Source organism: Myripristis murdjan, chromosome 9, assembly GCF_902150065.1.
Source record: "Myripristis murdjan chromosome 9, fMyrMur1.1, whole genome shotgun sequence".
In the NCBI taxonomy this organism is placed as follows: domain Eukaryota; kingdom Metazoa; phylum Chordata; class Actinopteri; order Holocentriformes; family Holocentridae; genus Myripristis; species Myripristis murdjan.
The window spans coordinates 2,181,477-2,200,792 of record NC_043988.1 but is presented as its reverse complement, the minus strand read 5'-3'; the positions used below and the strand labels follow the sequence as shown (position 1 = coordinate 2,200,792).

Sequence of the window (19,316 nt, the reverse complement as noted above, 5' to 3'; positions counted from 1 at the left end):
TCACGGCACATTGAAAATCCTACTCTAAACTCATTATTTATTTGACAGTTTTTTTGTTTTTTTTTTATCAAATGCCACAGCAGTTAGCCATGGTATGGATATATTTACACAAATGCTAAATAAAATGGGTCAGAGAGCACTGTTTTCAACCATGTATTTTGGCTGGACAGTTTCAAGATATATTTGACTGTGCTGTAAGTTTCCCGCTTTGAAACAAAGACATTGTTGGTTTTTAAGGCTGAAAAGAATTGCTCTGTTGGACTCTGCTGAAGACATGTAAAAAGCTGCAGCAAAGTGGTAAATTTCTGGTCAGTCTTGTGAGGTTATAAATGATGTGTGTCAATATTTTGTCATGACCAGGGTTGAAAAAATACCCAACCAACCCAGCTCATGAGGAATGTAGAAAGTCAAACAAAAGGTTTTGAGAGAATCCCATGAAATGACACAGTAATTAAAACATGCAAACAAACAGGAGCCAAGTGTGCTTCTCAGTGTTTTTACTGCTGGGTGCTCGGCCTAAAGTAGTAATGTTTGCATTTATTGTAATAAAAGACTGAAAAGGTGTCACAATGTTTGAGAGGACAATGAACTAAAGCATGTTCATAAGTGTCTCTAGTAAGAGGGATTCCAGACCTCTAGCTGGCAGATAGTGATGTGACCTAGTTGCATAATTTAGCCACTAACAGCATACATTGTACTGACGACTGACCAAAATCTTGGAATCCAGGGAGGAATTATAACATCGGACAAATGTCTGGAGCTTTGAAATGGGACATGTTAAGGAAAGACGGCATGTTGTGATTTTTTTTCTGCAGAGAAGAGCTGCTGGTGCATAGAGAGGAAGCAGAGAAGAAGATTACTGAGCTGGAGGGAAGAGGCCAGGAGCTGCAGACGGACATCCAGCAGGTTTCTGAAGACTTCAAGAAGGTCAGTCCTGGAAGACATCCAGCTGAAAAAGACTTCAGTTAATTAATAATTCATCAAGACAGATGGCTGAATAAACCCATGTCAATTTGTGTGTTTGTAGTCACAGAGTATGGTGGCATCTTTAGAGCAGTCCCTCCACGCCTTACAGACCGAACACGATGCGCTAAAAGTGCAACAACAAAAGGTCGGAACATCATGTAACTTGTGCTTGTCCAATCTTGTGTGTCTTTTGATGAGAAAGTGATACCCTTAGAAAAAAAAAAAACATTGGAATAAAATTATTACTTTTCAGCATATTGCCTCGTTATGAGCTCAAAATTTTTGTAAGAAATCTGAAATTTGTGATCCTGATATACGGACACCTGCCAAAAGAGGCTGGCAACTCGATAAAATTTCCTCTAGCTGATTCTCAGGGTTCCACTGCCTTTCTGGAACATCTGAACAGTAATAGAAATGTACTGTTTCTCATAGTGCTGCATATTTGTGATGAAAATAATAATCTCTGTTATTTTTCCTGGTTTTGTGGTAGGGAGACTTTACTGTGCAATGTTCCTGATTCCTGAAGTCTGCATCGATTTAGTGTGTTTTGTCTGTATCTTAGACATCAGGAATCAGTGAATCATTACGCCCATAATAAAATGTTTTTCCCAACTTTTTCACATATTTATTGCTTTCAAGGTTTAGCCCACCTAGCAAATCTAAACACATTATTAACAAACCAGGAAAGAAGAAAGTTTTAGGTCATTCTCTTTAATGTTATTATAGACAGTCATGGAAAAGTCAAAGAATATTCCATTAAGTCCACCGTGGAAACCCTGTTCTAAAATATGAAAATGCAGTCGAAACTTTGAGTCTGTACTCCCCTAAATCCCTCCCGTGTTATTCATCTGTCTTCCTTCAACATTGTCAGGCTGCAGTGACAGAGGAGGACAAGGAGCGCTTGTTAGTGGACCTTCAGAAGAAGGTGACCTCTCTTGAAAGACGCCTGGAGGGGAACCTGAGCCAAGATGAGCATTTGCAGGAGCTTCTGAAGGAGGTGAAGACGATTTAGAGCAGGGTTTAGTGTTGTCCAAAGCCTGTTCAGTTACCTTATGTTTCAGGTAGCCATGGTGTCTTCTCAGAACAAGCTTCAGGGGCTCTGCTGTTTCAGGATTTGATCCTATGATTTGTTTGTTATGTGGCAGACTTTCTAAGTCAGCCTCCACCTGATGTTTATAGGTTGGATGTGCCAAACTTGTAAACATTATAATATTAAAATACGAAATTCCATCAACTGAACTGATTAAAAGGCAAAAGACAGACTCCATTGTCCTTGCATACTTTTGAAAACAGTGAATGGAGTCTGTTTTCTTAAACTACCAGTACATTTATAGTATGGGTGGTAGTCCCAGGAAAGAAATGAACATCTACCCCCTAATTGCTAACCCTTTACTCAGCCATCTACAATGGTCTAACAATGACGCTGGGACTTGCCATTCAAGTATATTGTGGAATTATGTGGAAAGAGATGGAAGCCTCTTGGCTGAATATGAATTTCTTTGTTTCTTTGCTGTTTTCAGAAGTGCAGCCTGGAGCAGAGCCTGGAGGAGGCCAGAGCAGAGCTGCTAGTGGCTCGGACCAGCCACGCAGATACCGTTAGCTCTCTGGAGGCACAGGTGAACTAGGCTTTCTATTTACTTAAACCCTAACCTACAGCAAAGTCCAAACCTACTTGTATAGAATAAGTAGATTAAATTTCTGAGGTGAAAGTGGAGCAATGACTGATGACTGACAAATATTCTTTAGCTTTAGTCAGTGTGTGAAGTTATTAGACATCACTCACATTTAATAAAAACTCAAGATCAAATGTAGTTTTATCTAAGTTACAGGAAATGCTGTAATTGGTGCTGTAATTTATCTCTTTGTTAAATAAACAAAGTCACTACATGTCAATAACTGCATGCTTCACACAAAATGAAAAATACTAATTTTAGACAAATATACTTACCTTAATTGACTGTGAGATGTTCACCAGTGACCTCATTATCAAAAGCCATGTTGTATCAGGATCATTTGTATTTATCTGCTGCACAATGAGAGCTTGAAAATTGAATATAATATGCTAAGCCTATAACCAAATATGCCTTCACATGTGTCTAGGGATATATGAAAATCTATCAAAACCAACATCATTATCACAAAATTCCATGTATTTTCCAGCACTACATGTGTCTCCTCTGTCTGACTTCAGATATCCAGAATGAGCTGTAATGTTACTGAGCTGCAGACTCTTCTCCGACACAAAGATGATTCCTCCAAGGCCTACAGAGAGAGAACTGATGCTCAAGTAAGTAAGCAGGCTCACTGCTAGAGAAGCAACACAGAATTACACGGTAATTGGCCTCTCAGTGAGCTTTCACATTTTAAGCAACTCACTTGATGGGTCTCAGTATTCTGATGGGTTATTGGTGGTGCAAGAGGCTCTGATTGAGCATGTCTAGTGGATTTGGTGTCATACAGCTACAGAGCTTTAAATAGGCAAATCATGTATTTTGTGTGCTTTTGTTTTTCATGTAATAATGTTACATCATTTTGATGAGTTAACAAATTTAATAGTGTTTCATTTATCACAGACTGCATTTTTGTACTAAGCCAAGCACCAGTCAGGAAGCAAGATGAACATACGTTTTAGGCTACATACTGTACATGCTACAAGTCATAATGGTCACAGAGGTTTAGAGTAAAAGTGAAAGCAGTAGCAGTGTCTCGCTAAGGGTAACTTAGCTACATACAGCACATGTTGCATACCTGAATAGCAAATGTTACAGCCAATCATAAGTTACATGATTGTGGTTATTTTACTATGATTATGTTATTCCATACTAACTGAACAAGCCTGGATATTCCACAGCTTGAAATGTGTGCGCGTCAGCCTGCAAACACCAGTGACCAGACAGGGGCTGCTCATTTTGCATGTGGCGCATTATTCTGAAACCCCAGTAGTCCAAAAAATTTCCCATTGGACCGAAAGCCCATTATCCTGAAAACAAACACCCATTATTCAGAAACCCCAATAGTCTGGAAAATGTCCACCCGTAAATGTGGTTAAGTAAAGGCAGGGGTTTCCTCGGGCTGGGGTTAGGGTAAATGGGTGGATGCATTCCCCAGCAGCGATGCAAGACTCAGCATAACACTGGCAGTCACTGAACTCCAAGTGTGTATTTGCAATGGGCGTTTGTTTTGAGGATTACACACCGTCAGACTAATGGGGTTTCGGTCCAGTGGGACATTTTCAGACTATTGTAGTTTTGAAATAACTATATACCAATGGCATGGCACTGACCAGGGCTACCAGACAGACTAGCGCTGCCTCACACAGCTGGCATCAGCTTGGCTATGTGCATCAGGGTTGTGCATCTCTGATCTGTGGCTGATAAGATACGTATCTTGATACACATAAGCAACAACTACTGATGATTTACCCCCGATTTACTCCCATGTACAAGTGTTCTCTGTCTATTTAAAGTTGACAATACGGTACACAGGCTCACAGTAAAGGATGCTCAAGATTAACAACAACAGTGAAGCTTAGTACAATATGAAAAACTACCGTCAGGCAGCAGATTTGCTGAACACTCAGCAGGTATGCTAAATCGGGAGCGAGCAGCAAAATGCAGTTTCTATATTATGAACAACAAATAAAAATAAATTAACCTTTCACAGAGAGATCTTTTATAACTGCTTACAAATGAAAAAAATTGGAAAATTATAGCTATTATTGGTATTCACATGCTGCTGTAAACAAACATCAATCTCACTGTCATAATAATAACAGTCATGACATTAAAATAGCTTACCTGTGGTGAGAAATTGAAAAAGAAAAAAAGACTCAAATAATCAAAAGAAAATGATGTCAGGACACCTTGTGGCCAGTTAAAGTAGTGCACATAGAAGTGCACATTGGTCAGTCATTTTGTTCAAACTCAGCAAATACGAGTTTGTTGTGACACGCCGCTAACCCATGCTGCTCAGCAGCAGTCAGCTTCCACTCCCTAATGTAACGTAACATCGGAGAAATAGTCCATAATGTCAAAATAGATGTTTTTGGGGGATTTCTGCTATTATTTGACATCCACAGTAGAAAGAGAAAGGAAAGGCAGGGGAGAGAGACGGGATGACATGCAGCAAATGTTCTGAGGTTGGATTCGAACCCAGGATGCTGCGATCAGGGCTTAGTCTTAACAAGCAGTATGCGCTTTTATTCGGTGAGCTGCTGGCGTGCCCCCATAATATTAAATTATTGGATGGGTTATGTTTTTAAATAAAGGCGTAGAACATCTAATAATTAAATTGATCAGATCCCAAAATTGTTTCTATTCACAGCTGCCCTACCAATGCACTCACATTGTGCCGGCACGTGTCCGTGTGTCAATACGAATCTGTTAATCTTCCCCATCCCTAGTGTGTTTATGTGTTGAGAGCCAGGGCGGAGAGGTGGATTTTCACCAAAACAATAATAGTGCCATGACAAATTGGCTATTTTCAGAGCTTGAAATCTTGGCAGCCATAATGGTAATAGTGGATTGGTGCTGTGTCATGGTAATTTGAACATTTGAACAAGCAAATTATTATATATTGTACCTTAACTAAACTAAGTCAACTCCAGCTAGTGATGCACCTGTTCCTCAGCTGTTTTAAAATGAAGGTTGTGTAGAACCAGGAATGTTTTAATGGCTTTAAACAGTTTCACATCCATTTTGTACTTTGCTAGAAAGTGCATTGTTCATCCAATTGGTTGAAACAAGGAAACGGCCTGAAAATCTGACAGCACAGCTGTTGATGGCCAGTGGCAACAAAAAGTTCATCCATGGCCAGCGTTTCTCACCCAAAAAGCTTGTTGACTGATGTGGAGACGGTCTTCTGCACATCAGCTGAATTTCATTTTGTGGAAAGTGGAAATCACACTCTAAAGCAGGGGTGTCAAACTGGTGCCATGGAGGGCCGAGAGGCTGCAGGTTTTCATTCCAACCAACAACTCCACCAGGTGATTTCACTGATTAGTCCCGCCTCTCTGTTTGGAGGTAGGGTGATCAGTGAAATCACCTGGTGGAGTTGTTGGTTGGAATGAAAACCTGCAGCCTCTTGGCCCTCCATGGCACGAGTTTGACACCCCTGCTCTAAAGGAAATGAATTGTCTTCTGGTGACTTGATTGTGTTGCATGCTGTTTGGAGGTGCAGTCCTAGTCCGTCCTTGTTGTTTTGCTCTTACAGATAGCTGGCCTGGAGCAGCAAGTCCTAGACACCAGCGAGAGGTTCAAGAGTGCAGAGCAGCAGATCACAGACAAACAGCAACACATTGATAAACTGGTGAGTATGGAATACAGTCAAGAAATAAGAGCAAGAGCAAGAAATAAACTTGTGGCTGATGAGTCCTAAAATGAGTCCCACGTCCGGGATTTTACCAGCCAATAAATTTTAGTATTTATTTACTTATTTCTTTTAGAATGGTATAGGAATGGTGAGTAATAGCTGGATATTTTTCACTGAATATTTCCCAAAGTTACTTTTGGAGCAGACAGACTCACCAGCCACTGGCAGCATTTATCAGCATTTGACTGGAGGGAGTTTTTCACCCCAGTTAAGTTTGTTTGTTTGATGGGTTGTTTGTTTTATGTCACGTTGCCATGTGTTCACTTGTCTCTAGATAGTTCCGGGGATTGGCTTGCATTAATTTATTTGCCTTGTTTGACTTCACATACCTCCTTGCAACAGCTGCAAGGTCCATGAATTTAAATGTAAATGTAGATGGAAAATCCTTGAAAAGAGCATTACTTTAGAGTACTTGAACAGCCTGCGGAATGGAAAACGCGTGGATAAATAAAGAGTTTAGCATGTTTTTTTGTGCGTATATTTGTAAGTATAAAGACGGTAAATTAGGTGTTTGTTGGTATGTTTGTGTTTTCTTCAGCAAGCAGAGTGGAGTGCAGAGAAGGCCTTTCTAGATCAGCAGGTATGTCTATTACAACAGCAGAGTCAAGAAAGAGCCAGCAGGCTCGAGGAGAACATCACCACTTCACAGACAGAGAGACAGACGCTGCAGGCCAGGATTGTGAGTTCTGCTTCTGATTTTCACTTCTACTACGTGTTTTGTCAGTAAATGTATTTATAGTTCATTGTGCTATGTAACATTTGTGCTGTTGGCCTTGTTCTTCACTCCTTCATTTCTCTTAATTGAATCGGTCTAATCGGTGATTTCACATTTGCAGTCTGCACCATCTCAGATAATAAGTTTGTAATTTCATCTCAGCTGCAGGGCCAGAAACCCATGAAAATTTGTACATTTTTGTTGGAGTATGTCTGTTGTGCCATGTCACTCCTGCTCATATCTCTCCTAGCAGCTGTACCTTTTTTTTTCTTCTCAATAGTTATTCTCTGTATTAAAGCTCAGTCGCTATGTGCTAGACTCAAATCTCCCTTCCTCTTCCTGTATCAGAGTGATTTGGAACAGCAGAGGGACGAGGCTGACTCCTCTCTGAGACAACGGACGGAGGAGCTGGACCAGGCAAGGGTAAGAACAGTGGACAATAACTATATTAAAAATCTGCTAAAAAAAAAAAAATAATCGGTAGTGCAAGAAAGGAAACTCTTTGGTGCCATCTTTGAAACACCCCCAAGCAATAGAATTGTGACCAACAAGACTTAGGGATGGCGAAAATGGAAAATTTTCTTGGTCGACCACCGGGCCTCATTAATTGGTTTATTTCGGTTAACCGAGAATATTATTTGACTGTCTGTAAACCTTAAAAGAATAACCGCAACAAACAACAGTTTCAGACATTTTTTAAAGTTTCTGAATATCACAAGCGATCACGGAGAAATCGTTATGTAAAGTAGGCATGCCGAATCCTGTCGGTGCCGACATCGCTGGGTTAAATAACAAACTGCTGTGTTTGCTTCTATCATAACAAAACGCCAACATTTGTAATAACGGTAGGTGGGCTCACTAAACCATCCAAACCAACCGGTAAATCAAACTGATGTTTACATTCAACGTCTGCGAGATCTCTTCTTCTTCATGCCCTTTCTATGCTTTCTGGCACACTCGACTCACGAGACCTCCTTACAAGTGAACGTCTCGCGAGCATATGCTCGTGAGGGGCAAGTGTGTGGCATGTACCAGTGCACACCGGGTAATGTAGTATATCACAAATCCAAATCACAAGGCGAGACATAGAGCAAGACAGGGCACTATGGGCTCACGAGAAGTCCCAGTACGCCGTAAAAACTCCCGGTACGCTACAGGCTAAAACTGAGACGTGCCGGTACTCCGTACCGGTGCATACCGGCCCACTTGAAGCATCATAATTCTGTTTGAAGTGAACAAGCGCACGTCACATTCCAGGCTGACTCAACTTCTTTTTAACCGACAAGATTATTCAGTTAAAGTTCAAACGGTCAACAACCGGTCAAACGGCCACCGGTTAGCATCCCTAACAAGACTACAGCTCTATTTCTTTAAGCGGGAAGCCTGTGTTATTGCCATGGTAACTGTAATTGTCTTTCCATGGTAACCATAAAAGTCCAAAACACCAACCAAACCAAAAACACACTGTCACGTGCTGTCAAGTGATTCATTTTTTAAATCATATTAATCACAAGGTGATCATGCATTATATAAAATTACTTGCTTGCTTACCCTTTCACTTTTTTGTAGTGTGTTTCAGAAACAATTGTTGCTCTTCAAGGGGGTTTATATGATGGATTCCCAGACACAATCTGTATGTTTTCAAGCCTGTTCTCTCCAACAGTGCTTATTGACTGGCAGTCCATGGAAATCCGTTTTGTAGATGCATCATTCGGTTTTGCTGTGTTGACAGATTTACCCCTTACACACTACATAAGTGTGGTTTGATGAACACAGACTAGCACCGCCACATAACACACTACTACCACTGGAAGCACCAAGAACATGGTCAGGATTTAGATGATTTTTTTAAACTGGTTGAGTTCCAGTAGACATAATAAACATTTCAATGTAGTGTGTCCATATGAGTTTATTTCTGTCCACAGATTCGTCAGGAAACTGCTGCCATTAACTTTGCCTGTTATTGCTTTTCAGTAGCTCAGTGCAGACAGCGTGCACTGTATCATTTGTGACACCAAGTTCAGTTCAAAGATCAAAAGTGGGTCAAAGTTGAACATTGCGTTAATTTGTAACTCCACAATATCATATTAAGTCTCATTCATGCTCAACATGAAATCCATATACGGATGCGAACTGAGTCTCCAGTCCGTACTCTGTGTTCCTTTTGTCTGTATTTGTGCATGTTTTCAGAAAACATAGGGGTAGAGACTAAATGGAGCAGTGCCACTGGAGCTCCTGGGGGCAGTGCAGCCAATAGTTACAGCAAAACACAAAGAAAAAATTTAAAAAATATGTAATATTAGAGAAGCGAATTCTCCATCCTCCTGTTGTGATGTATTTGATGGCCTCACAGACCATCACCGTCTACAACACTGCTTCTGCTTTTGCCTCTTTGTAGCAAGTCCATTATTACGAGCTCCTCCACTGTCACCATGTTTGCTGTCAAACTTTGGACTCTGAGCTGCCCTCTAGTGGACTAATTGCCAACGTAAAGGACACATGGGAGCATGTGGGCAGTGATGGTCACATAGTTTGAAACGGACGTATTTATTGTTGTACATAAAGGGAGTATAAATTAGCCTTTCAGGTCCTCAAATGAATCACATGCATTAACTTTGACAGCTCCAGATTTTACCTGCATTCATCGTGCGGTGTCCAGCAGGCTCTCACTTGTCTTGCCTGAGCTTGTATGGGCTGGGAAATACATTATGTAATGTCAACAGCATTAGTAGTGTGATAACATAATTCAGTGTCTACCATAGAGGAAACAGAGTGTTTATGTCATAATATATTCCTGAACTGGCTGTGTTACATCAGGCGGAGCTGAGCAGCCGGCAGACAGTCAGTGTTGAAATTGCCAAAGCTCTGGAGGACACCAGGCGACAGAAAGAAGAGCTGCAAACACAGGTCTGTAGGCAAACACATCCTGCTCAAGTCACAGCAGAAACAAGACAACAGCTCCCAGGGGTACATGATAGATGATGTAACAGTCATCCTCTGGGCCAATCAGAAACAAATATGGCACTCAGAAAATCCAATGTGGTGTTCTTTGACAGTTCCGGTAGGATACTTGCATATGTGAACAAAATTTCATATTACTTCAACTTGTGGTGTGGGACAGATGACTGGATTTTTCATTTTTACTTGTAAAAATCTTTTACCTCAAGCTGTTGCATCCTTGCAAATTTGAAATTACTGTAATATAGTTGTGAGATGCATCATATCTCCAAAGTCTTACTGGTGGTATCTGATATTGAGTGACTGATAAAGGTAAAGATTTATGCATCACATTTCTTACCAAAGTTCTGTAATACTGTAAAATAAGAAACAAAGTAATTGTATTAACAACATAACTACTGCCTTATGAGAACAAGAACAAGTTAAATTTAAACTTTGGTAGAGTGTTGACTTGTATTGGTACCTGGGCGTTATGAGTCCACATGGTGGTGAAATGTCCTCATCAGTTGCTCCGTGCTCAAATAACGCCCCAGCAATTTTACAGTCCAACACTGTTAAAGCTCTAAATGAGAGCTTAATTTGTTTGTTTGTTTTTTGTTTTGTTGTGTTTTTTTTTTTTTCAGTTGTGTGGTTTAGTGCCAAAGATGGAGACTAATAAAACAGCACTAGTGTATTGTGAATTTCCACTTGAGTATATTCTGTCTCGCTTGGAACTGTGTTAAAGTTTAGGCCAAGTTTATGTTGGGAGCGCTGATGAAAGGTATCCCCAGATAATAAAAGAATAATTCTGTTAAGTAAAACATTGATATTAAAACCTCAAGAACTAATTTGAATCTAAATTTCTTTAAAAATACATTGTGAAGCCAATTTCTTTCTTTCTACCTGTCATGTCTCAGTTATAAATTTATTGGTACTGTCGATACAATTTTTTGAACTACTTAATGCATCCTATCCATCTATGTAATCATTCATTCATTCATTCTGTCTTTTTGTGAGTTTATATCATCATATTGTCATTGTGTGTCTTGTGTATTATATGCCTGTCTTCATAAATGAAAAAAAGCTTAGACCGTTTGAATGTTAAATGAGAAGTTGCCCTGTGTTTTTTGTCAGGTTGGGGAGCTGACCACTTCTCTTCAGAGCACACAGCAGGAGCTGGCACATGTCACTGAGCAGCTAACACTGAGAGAGGAGGACATAACGGTACTCCACGACGGTACGCACACACACATACACACACACATGATGGAGCAGTGAAACCTCACTCAGAAGTCCTCAGGTCATGTCTTTGTAGAGTCTCCTGACATGTATAACAAGGGTTGTGATCAAAATTCCTAATATCATTTTGAAAATATATTCTTTTTTTTTCCCTGGGTCTTTGTGGTGGTGGTCGGTTGCTTTTCCCCTTTTCCCCACCCACTGCTTCAAAACAGGGAATTAGTACTGCCCAAATACATATGTTTTGTAAGCAAAGATCTTAAAGGGCGAGGCAGTATTTTTGATTTATCAGTCGTAGTTTCAGGCGGTAATCACAGCAAAACGGCTATGCACATTATTATGGAGAAACTCAAAGCTAAAAATTGGGCTTTGCTGCAGGTTATGTCTTCTCTTCTTCTCTCTCCGTGGTCTGTCCTCCTCCTTTCCTCTGCTGCAACAAATAGCTTAACTCCGTTTTGTGCAGCCTAAATAAGGTCAGCCAACAAAATCAAAATGTCAAAATCTGGAACATGGTTAGCCATTAGGTATGTGGAAGGATTTGTGTTTGAGGCGGATGCTCAGGGGTAATAATAAAATTGCAAAACAATATATGCAAAAGATGCTGTTGAAGTTTCCCGTTCCATAGTTGTTTCTTTATCTAATTATGTATAAGGCTACTTATTATTTCCATATTTTTCTCATGTCTCTGCTGGATATTGCAATTGAAATTCTCTGCAATCTAAAAAGTTATTTAAGCACAGTTGAGTTATTGCGTGTTTTAAATACTTGAAGGCTTAAATACTTGAATGTTCAATAGATAAAGGAGTTTCCCAATGTTCATTCCAGGAATTTCTCTACTAACCCATATGGCCTTTGCAACTGGTCCAATCGCCAAATTAAATAAGGACAGGAATAATGGGCATCCCTGCTGGCATCTCTGCCAAACATTTCATAGATAGATGTTTGCTCATATTTGAGCTTGAGGATTGGAGTGCATAAACCTTATAAGGTGGTTATTTTTAAGAAGGTTAACCCACCTCAGTGGCAGCAGGCTAACAGTTAGCATTGGAGCATCCAGCCAGTATCCAGCACTCAGTAACAATGAGAGGAAGAGAGCACCACTACTGTCTTATAGAACAACTGGAAGTGAAATAATATTTTTTTTTTCCAAACTAGGTGAGCTATCTCCTTAAAAACCATATCTTTGGAGCACTGTCATGGCTGTCTGACTTTGGAATAACATTTCATATGTGTGTGTGTTTGTGTTGCAGAGCTGCAGAGGAGCCAGGCGTCGCTGGTCCAGCTGCAGGAGGATGCTGAGCGGCAGCGGGCCCAGATGGAGCAGAGGGAGCTGGATAAAGACTCCCAGCTGAGCAGCCTGAGGGAGGAGCTGCTCACCCAGACACAGCAGTTAGACTGCTGCCAGGCACGGGTGAGCAGGAGCGCGCACACACACACACACACACACACACACACACACACACACACACACACACACATAGTTACTTTCCAGAGTTACGGACCACTGGAAAATAAGTGACACCCACTTTTAAAAACATGGGGAAAAATAAGACAATCATACAGCAAAGAACAGGAAAGAAATTTAAAATCGGAAAGGACTGACATGACAAATGAGGATGAAAATGTATTTTTAGGTATTTGCCCATCACTAGCTTCACTACAGTATTGAATCAGTTGAGTAGATGTTTATTACAGGGCTTCCAAATTAATGATCTGTTACTTAAGCATCTGGACAATGGACAAAATGTACTAGTCTTCAGCTGCTGATTGATCACATTTTTTTCATATTATGACTATAAACTTTAAATTCACATATTTGTTTTCTTCATATTCCCAAATTTGTTCTCCTTTGTGTAGATTGTAAATATCTGAAATAAGTTTATACTGCTAATATTTAATTTTTGGTAGTATATTTCATATCATGCATCAGGGTTTCCCCCAGGATTTTTTGAAACTGTGGTGCTGAGGTGGACGACCCCTCCCCCCCCCCCCCCCCCCCCCCCCCCCCTAACAATAATGTCCCCACCGGGAGGGGGGGGGGCAAGCAAGCCAACAGGACCAAATGTGTTGGCATGTAACAGAAACACATTTATTTACATTGCTACATATTGCAAGACTGTATTATTGGCAGTGTGCAGCCTGGCTGAGAGCACTTCATCTTTCTTTCTTTTTTTTTTTTTTTTTTTAAAAAAGAGCTCTAAGGCTCTATTGTAGTTCAACTCAGCCAGAGGTGGCCCATTGATGCTGAGAAAAACCAAACCTGGGTGGGGCTTGGGGTTTACTTGGTGCTGACTGGATTTACTCTCGGCGCGATGTAGTGTCAACAGAAAGCAAACAGCCGGGCACTAGGCGTCCCTAGCAACACGACCAACACTACCAAGCTAACGCTAACGTGCTAGCTAACGCTAACAACACACTTTTTAGCCGGCATTTTTAGGGACGCTAACGTTAGCTTTAGCGGACGTTAGCTAACGCTAACAACAGGCTTTTTTAACAACACGCATTTTGATGCCCCGGTCATGGTCGCGCAACCGCCCGGTAACTTTACAGGAACGTCCTCTCACTCGGCCTCTCAGTGGAGTCATGGCAGGTGAGAGGGCCGAGCCAGAGGACGTTCCTGTAGCAGCTCCTGCCCCCCAAATACTACCAGGAACACTGCAGAAGCCCCAGCCACAAGCCATCCACAATCCGAAAAAGCGCGCAGCAGTAGGACAAAGCAGGGGGGTGATAACTCCGGTGCTTTTTCAAAATAAAATTAATTGCGGCGTAGTGTAACATGTCGTGATATTTAATGTATCATTTAAAACTCTGATCATAGTAAGTATATGTGCGCAAATATATGCTATGTGTGTATGTAGGGTCGTTTTCACAGGTCATTCATACAATATACTTTAAATTGTGTTAACACCCGAAAAAAAAAAAAAAAAAATCATCATTCCCAAGCCGTGGCGGCTTTTATTTAGCCGTGGCGGTGCGCCACGATCAATTACATGTAGCGGAAACCCTGTGCATGTTTTCGTTTTTCTTTGTGTCACTACTTTACCTCAGTGTTTTCCACACTTTAATAAGGCTGTAATCTGTGTGTTTTTCAAATTTATTATTATTTTTTTATTTTATTATTTTTTACAGAATTCATTGAGATTGTCTGTTATATTTAATAGCCTAGTCCACATTTCCTCTACTCTCATTAATAGTTTTTTTTTTTTTTTATTGTATTACTATTTTTTTTTTGCTGCAATGACCCACTTTCCACAAAAGAAGTTTCATCTCAGGCAATCTCACTAGCTGAACATTAAGCTTGCTTGTCTGTATGTGTTTGTGTTTGTGTGTGTGTTTGTGTGTGTGTTTGTGTGTGTGTTTGTGTGTTTGTGTGTTTGTGTGTGTGTGTGTGTGTGTGTGTGTGTGTGTGTGTGTGTGTGTGTGTGTGTGTGCGCACGTGGACCGATGTACATGTGTTTCCAGATCTCGTTCCTCGAGGTGGAAGTGGAAACCCTGACGGAGCAGCTTCACACTCCAGAAGTGTGCGATGAGGATCAAAACGGCAGCGTGACGATGGACGACTTGGACCACATTCAGAAGGTCAACAGAGACCTCGAGCAGCAGCTCAGCGAAAAGAACAAGGTTAGCCGGCGCTGCCTCTATTCCCTAATATTCTCTTATTTTTGTTTGGCTTTACTCTTGTTACTTTAATGTGTAAATCTGCCAACGTGTGTTTGGTGGTGGTGGCTAGTTTTCAGCCAGACTGCATGTCTTCTGTACCTTTTAGCCCACTTTGTGAAGACTGATGCCAGGATTTTTGGATTGGAAGTTCCACTAAACAGTATTTTGTTTTGCAGACCATCAAACAGCTGCAGCAGAGACTGGCAGAGCTGAAGAGGACTCTGCAGAAAGAGCTGGTCAGACACACTGAACATCAGTGGGGTGTTTCAGTTTTTGTTCATTCAGAGAACATGACAGGAAACTGAAAAATTCCATCTTTTTCCATCTCGTCTTGCCATTATAGTGATTTGGAGAAAGTTATCTTTGCTTTTTTTTTTTTTTTTTCAGGGTATCTGCATGTCCTTTAAAAAGTCTTTTCAGTCACTTCTCAATATTTCAATACTCAGTAGTAGGCCTTAAAATTCATTAGTGGTAAATTGTTATTTATGAGGTCTTAAAATCAGCTTAACATTTAATCTAATTTCATTCATCCAAGGGTTCTTTCTTTCTTTTTCCTTTTTTTTAATCAGTCATGTTCTACCCCATTGGAGTTAGCTTTCTGTTGTCATAAAACTAAATCTTCCAGTGCTAAGACTGCCTCTATATTGACCTGCTTCTTCTCTGCCTGACCTGTTGCCGTGTTTTGTCCAGCGCTTTATCAATCAAGATGCGTTAAGTTGTTTGTGCTTTGCAGAAGCTAAAGCCTGACCCAGAGGCTGAGGGCAAGGAGAAGTTGCCAGAAAGCCGAGTGGAGAAACAGGAGAGGGTTTGTCCCGACCCGCCACCAGCCTCAAGCCCGAGCCCCCCCACCTCCAAGACCACCGTGACCAACACTTCAGACCTCAACGACTCTCGAGAAATCAATTTTGAGTATCTCAAACACGTCGTCCTCAAGTTCATGTCATCCAGAGACGCTGAGGTAAAAGAAACCTGCTGGCAGACTGAGAAATGTCAGCATTTTGGTTTTGGAGGAGATCATGGCCACTGTTGATTTATGTGATTGTGTCTTTGGGGTGTATTGAATTGTTTTTCATATTACTGTTATTTTGTCTTCCACAGAGGGAATAAGTGGCAACACTTTTCTGTGTTATAATCTGTGGTCAGATGTACATGAATCGCTATTTCTTATCATATCCTCCTTATGTGTTTTTCTGTTTACCAAATCCAGGAGCTCTGCATTGGGGTTTTTAGATGTTAGATTTTTTTTTTGGGCTTCAGAGTCAATTGTCTGTCAGATAATGAGATGAAAGTGAGAACCTGGCTCTTTTTGAAATGTGTGCCTTGTCTCTTCCTCTCAGGCATACCAGCTAATACGAGCCGTGTCTGTGCTGTTGAACTTCACCCGTGAGGAAGAGGACATGCTGAAGGAAACACTGGAGTATAAGGTCGGTGTGTGATGTCATCACCAGTCGCCGCTCTCTGTCTTCGTCTTATGCCAGCTCATTTGAAATTAGACCTCTGTTACTTGAAGTCTCATTTTTGGATATACAAATTAGGGTTTGATATTTTTGAGTTAAACCCTTTCACAGTTGTTTGGAATCCTCTCAAAATGTCTAGAATAGAACAGGGCTTAACATACACGATCACTGTAGTATTGATCAATCCTACAATAAATATGAAATGAATCAAACTGCATCATATTGATAATATTAATAATAATAACACTGAATGAACCAGATTGGATTGATTTTATATATATATATATATATATATATATATATATATATATATATATATATATGTGTGTGTGTATGTGTGTGTGTGTGTGTGTGTATATATATATATATATATTTTTTTTTTTAATAAAGGATGAATATTTTACACATACATAGGTTTAATCTTACAAATCAGTGGTGGTTTCTTAAGAGCTGCATGTAAAGTTAATTTTGTTGAATAAAACTATGAGTAAAAGTGTTCATCAACAATTTTCCAGGTGAAAACAAGACTAACACATACCAAAAAGTCTTCTGTTGACAAAAACAATTAGGAAATATAATGACATTTTTATTAACAAAAGAAAAAAGAGATGAAAATGCCAGAAATAGACAAAAATGCAACTGCCAACGTCAGTTTGGAATAGAACACATACATGGGCAAACTTTACTTTTGATATTACGTTCAGTAAAAAAAATCAAAAACTTGCAACAAAATCAAAGCTGCTGTATTGAGGAATATAGATCAATCTATGTATAAAGTTCACTAATAAACAATTTAATGAGGAATTAAGAGGGCAGGAAAGGCAAAAATTAGTGGAATTAGATTAAAACTTTCCATTTTATTGACTAAAATCTCTGAGGTTTTCATCAACAAAATCAAGGCTAGAAGTAACAAAATGACTAAAATGTGAATGAAACTAAAATGTATTGTAGTCAAAATGGTAAGACTAAAACTAAATCAAAACCATCTGTCAGAATGAACCCTGGTTGAACACTGAGTTTGACGAGTCTGGCTCTAAGTTGACTGGCTTGTGTTGTGTCTGTCAGATGTCCTGGTTTGGATCCAAGCCTTCTCCGAGGGGCATCATCCGGCCTTCAATCTCAGGAGCGTCGGCTCACTGGAGCTGAGGGGCAGCAGGAGGAGCTGCAGTGATGGAGAGAGAGAGAGAGAGAGAGGACAGACAGGACGGAGTCCAGGAGGACAGTCTGTCTCGCATGACTCCCGTCACTGAGCAGGACTCTCGCAAAGCTTTAATCAGTCTCCCACAGTTTCCTCCTCCAGATTGTTCTGCAGGGGGGAAGACTGCTGTTGTTCTGCTCTTCAGGAACAGAGAAGGGCTCCACACAAACTCTTGAGACATACAGGCCTATTTATAATTTGTTGTTGATTTTGGAATGACATTATTTTCATGTGAACCATGGAGGCACGCTGGTGTTTGGCCTAATGTTAATTAACAACCAGTATAAAGCTCAAATTATATTTCTGTGTCAAAGTAGTGAACGCTGCGCCATGCCTCAGTGGCTTACGTCACTGTGGGCAGTTATTATTTTGAGAGTCTGTGCACACGATTTGATTAATTCTGCGGTAATAGTGCACAGATAAAAACATAAGCAGTTATGTTTCCATTATCTGAACCAGTCTGTTTGTGTTTGGAGAGAGCCGTTTCTTTTTGGCCATTTTTAAACCAAAACTGAACCTTAGAAGTGCAGTCAGACTGCAGTAATGTCTTGGCAGTATTTTTCATCAATTTAAGGCTCAGTGAATAAAAATATCAATTTCTTTCCAAATTCAAAAAACTGTACTGTAGTGATTACTTTTCAACAGTTCGGAATCACTGAGAATTTTTTTTTAAAGAAACATACCAGTAGTCACTGTGTATTAAATTGATCAAAACTAGAGCCAATGATTAACTATCACTGATTGATAGATAGATTTATTTAAATTATTTTTATTTCTTTACATTATACATACATATATATGTATCACATTTTTTTGTGTTTTTTGGTGTTTTTTGTGCATTTTAGGTTGATAACAAGTATACACACAGTGACAAAGTAGGAATATGAATGATAAAGTTAAACACAAGGTTGGGGAATATGGGGAAATAATGGGGGTGGGGTGTGTGAGGGGATTTGGAGATAGGGGCTTAGGAGGGGGCACATAGTTGGGCTTTGCACTAGAATAATGTAAAGCTAATACCACATTTCTAGACTAGAAATGCAATAGAGATACTTGGAAATAAATCAATACATATGCACAATGAAAAATAAAAAGGAAGAAAGAAAAGATGAAGAAGAAAAGGGAGACACATCAGAAAGTTATGAAGTTCAGTTTTGAAAATGGCCAAACAGAAATAGCTTTCTCTACTCACGAAAACAGAAACATGTATCCACCAGTCCAGATGTTGAGGTCTTGTGTCGCCCTCCACGCAGTCACATTACTGCAGAGGTGCAGCACAGGAGCCACAGAGCAGCCATGGCGTAGCTTATGGTGGCATTTTGATGTAGAAATATAAATTGACCTTATCTTGATGGAAATATGCAAGGCTACATTCACACTGCAGCTCACTGTGTCTCAATTCCAGTTGGTTTCCTTTGTAGGTGACCCAGCTCTGATGTTGTCTGTCAACAGCAAAAAGCCAGCCAGGACACAAGGAACAACAATTGAAAGAAAGACAACTAGCTTGAATGACATTTTGCATCAAGTCAGTGGAACACTTGAAGGCTCTTAATGAAAGTGAAATATGTCAGAAACAAGAACAGATCATTTGTTATTGCCTCCCTGTGCGTCTTCTACATGGCTTTTCATGTTGTGCCAGATTTTGGTCAGAATAGATACAGACTGTCCAAAAAAAAAAAAAAAAAAACATCAGAATTGATCATGAAGGCCTGCAGTTTGAATGGAGCCTCTTATGGTTCACAGCACAGGACGGCTCTTTCTGCCTGAGGATCAG

The 19,316-nt window shown here is 40.1% G+C and overlaps 1 protein-coding gene across 2 annotated transcripts in view; it reads left to right on the top strand.

Moving 5' to 3' along the window:
• Window positions 1–19,270, top strand: part of golga1 (golgin A1) — a 29,150-nt gene extending 9,880 nt beyond the window's left edge. For both annotated transcript variants that reach the window (XM_030059785.1, XM_030059784.1), the window contains 16 exons: window positions 816–927; window positions 1,028–1,111; window positions 1,838–1,963; window positions 2,487–2,582; window positions 3,158–3,253; window positions 6,178–6,273; window positions 6,875–7,015; window positions 7,400–7,474; window positions 9,869–9,958; window positions 11,123–11,225; window positions 12,478–12,638; window positions 14,690–14,848; window positions 15,064–15,123; window positions 15,621–15,845; window positions 16,225–16,311; window positions 17,410–19,270. In XM_030059785.1, coding sequence (XP_029915645.1) covers window positions 816–927; window positions 1,028–1,111; window positions 1,838–1,963; window positions 2,487–2,582; window positions 3,158–3,253; window positions 6,178–6,273; window positions 6,875–7,015; window positions 7,400–7,474; window positions 9,869–9,958; window positions 11,123–11,225; window positions 12,478–12,638; window positions 14,690–14,848; window positions 15,064–15,123; window positions 15,621–15,845; window positions 16,225–16,311; window positions 17,410–17,490 — 1,792 coding nt within the window. In that variant the 3' untranslated portion in view covers window positions 17,491–19,270. The remainder of the gene's footprint in view (window positions 1–815; window positions 928–1,027; window positions 1,112–1,837; window positions 1,964–2,486; window positions 2,583–3,157; window positions 3,254–6,177; window positions 6,274–6,874; window positions 7,016–7,399; window positions 7,475–9,868; window positions 9,959–11,122; window positions 11,226–12,477; window positions 12,639–14,689; window positions 14,849–15,063; window positions 15,124–15,620; window positions 15,846–16,224; window positions 16,312–17,409) is intronic.
• Window positions 19,271–19,316: the final 46 nt, after the last annotated feature.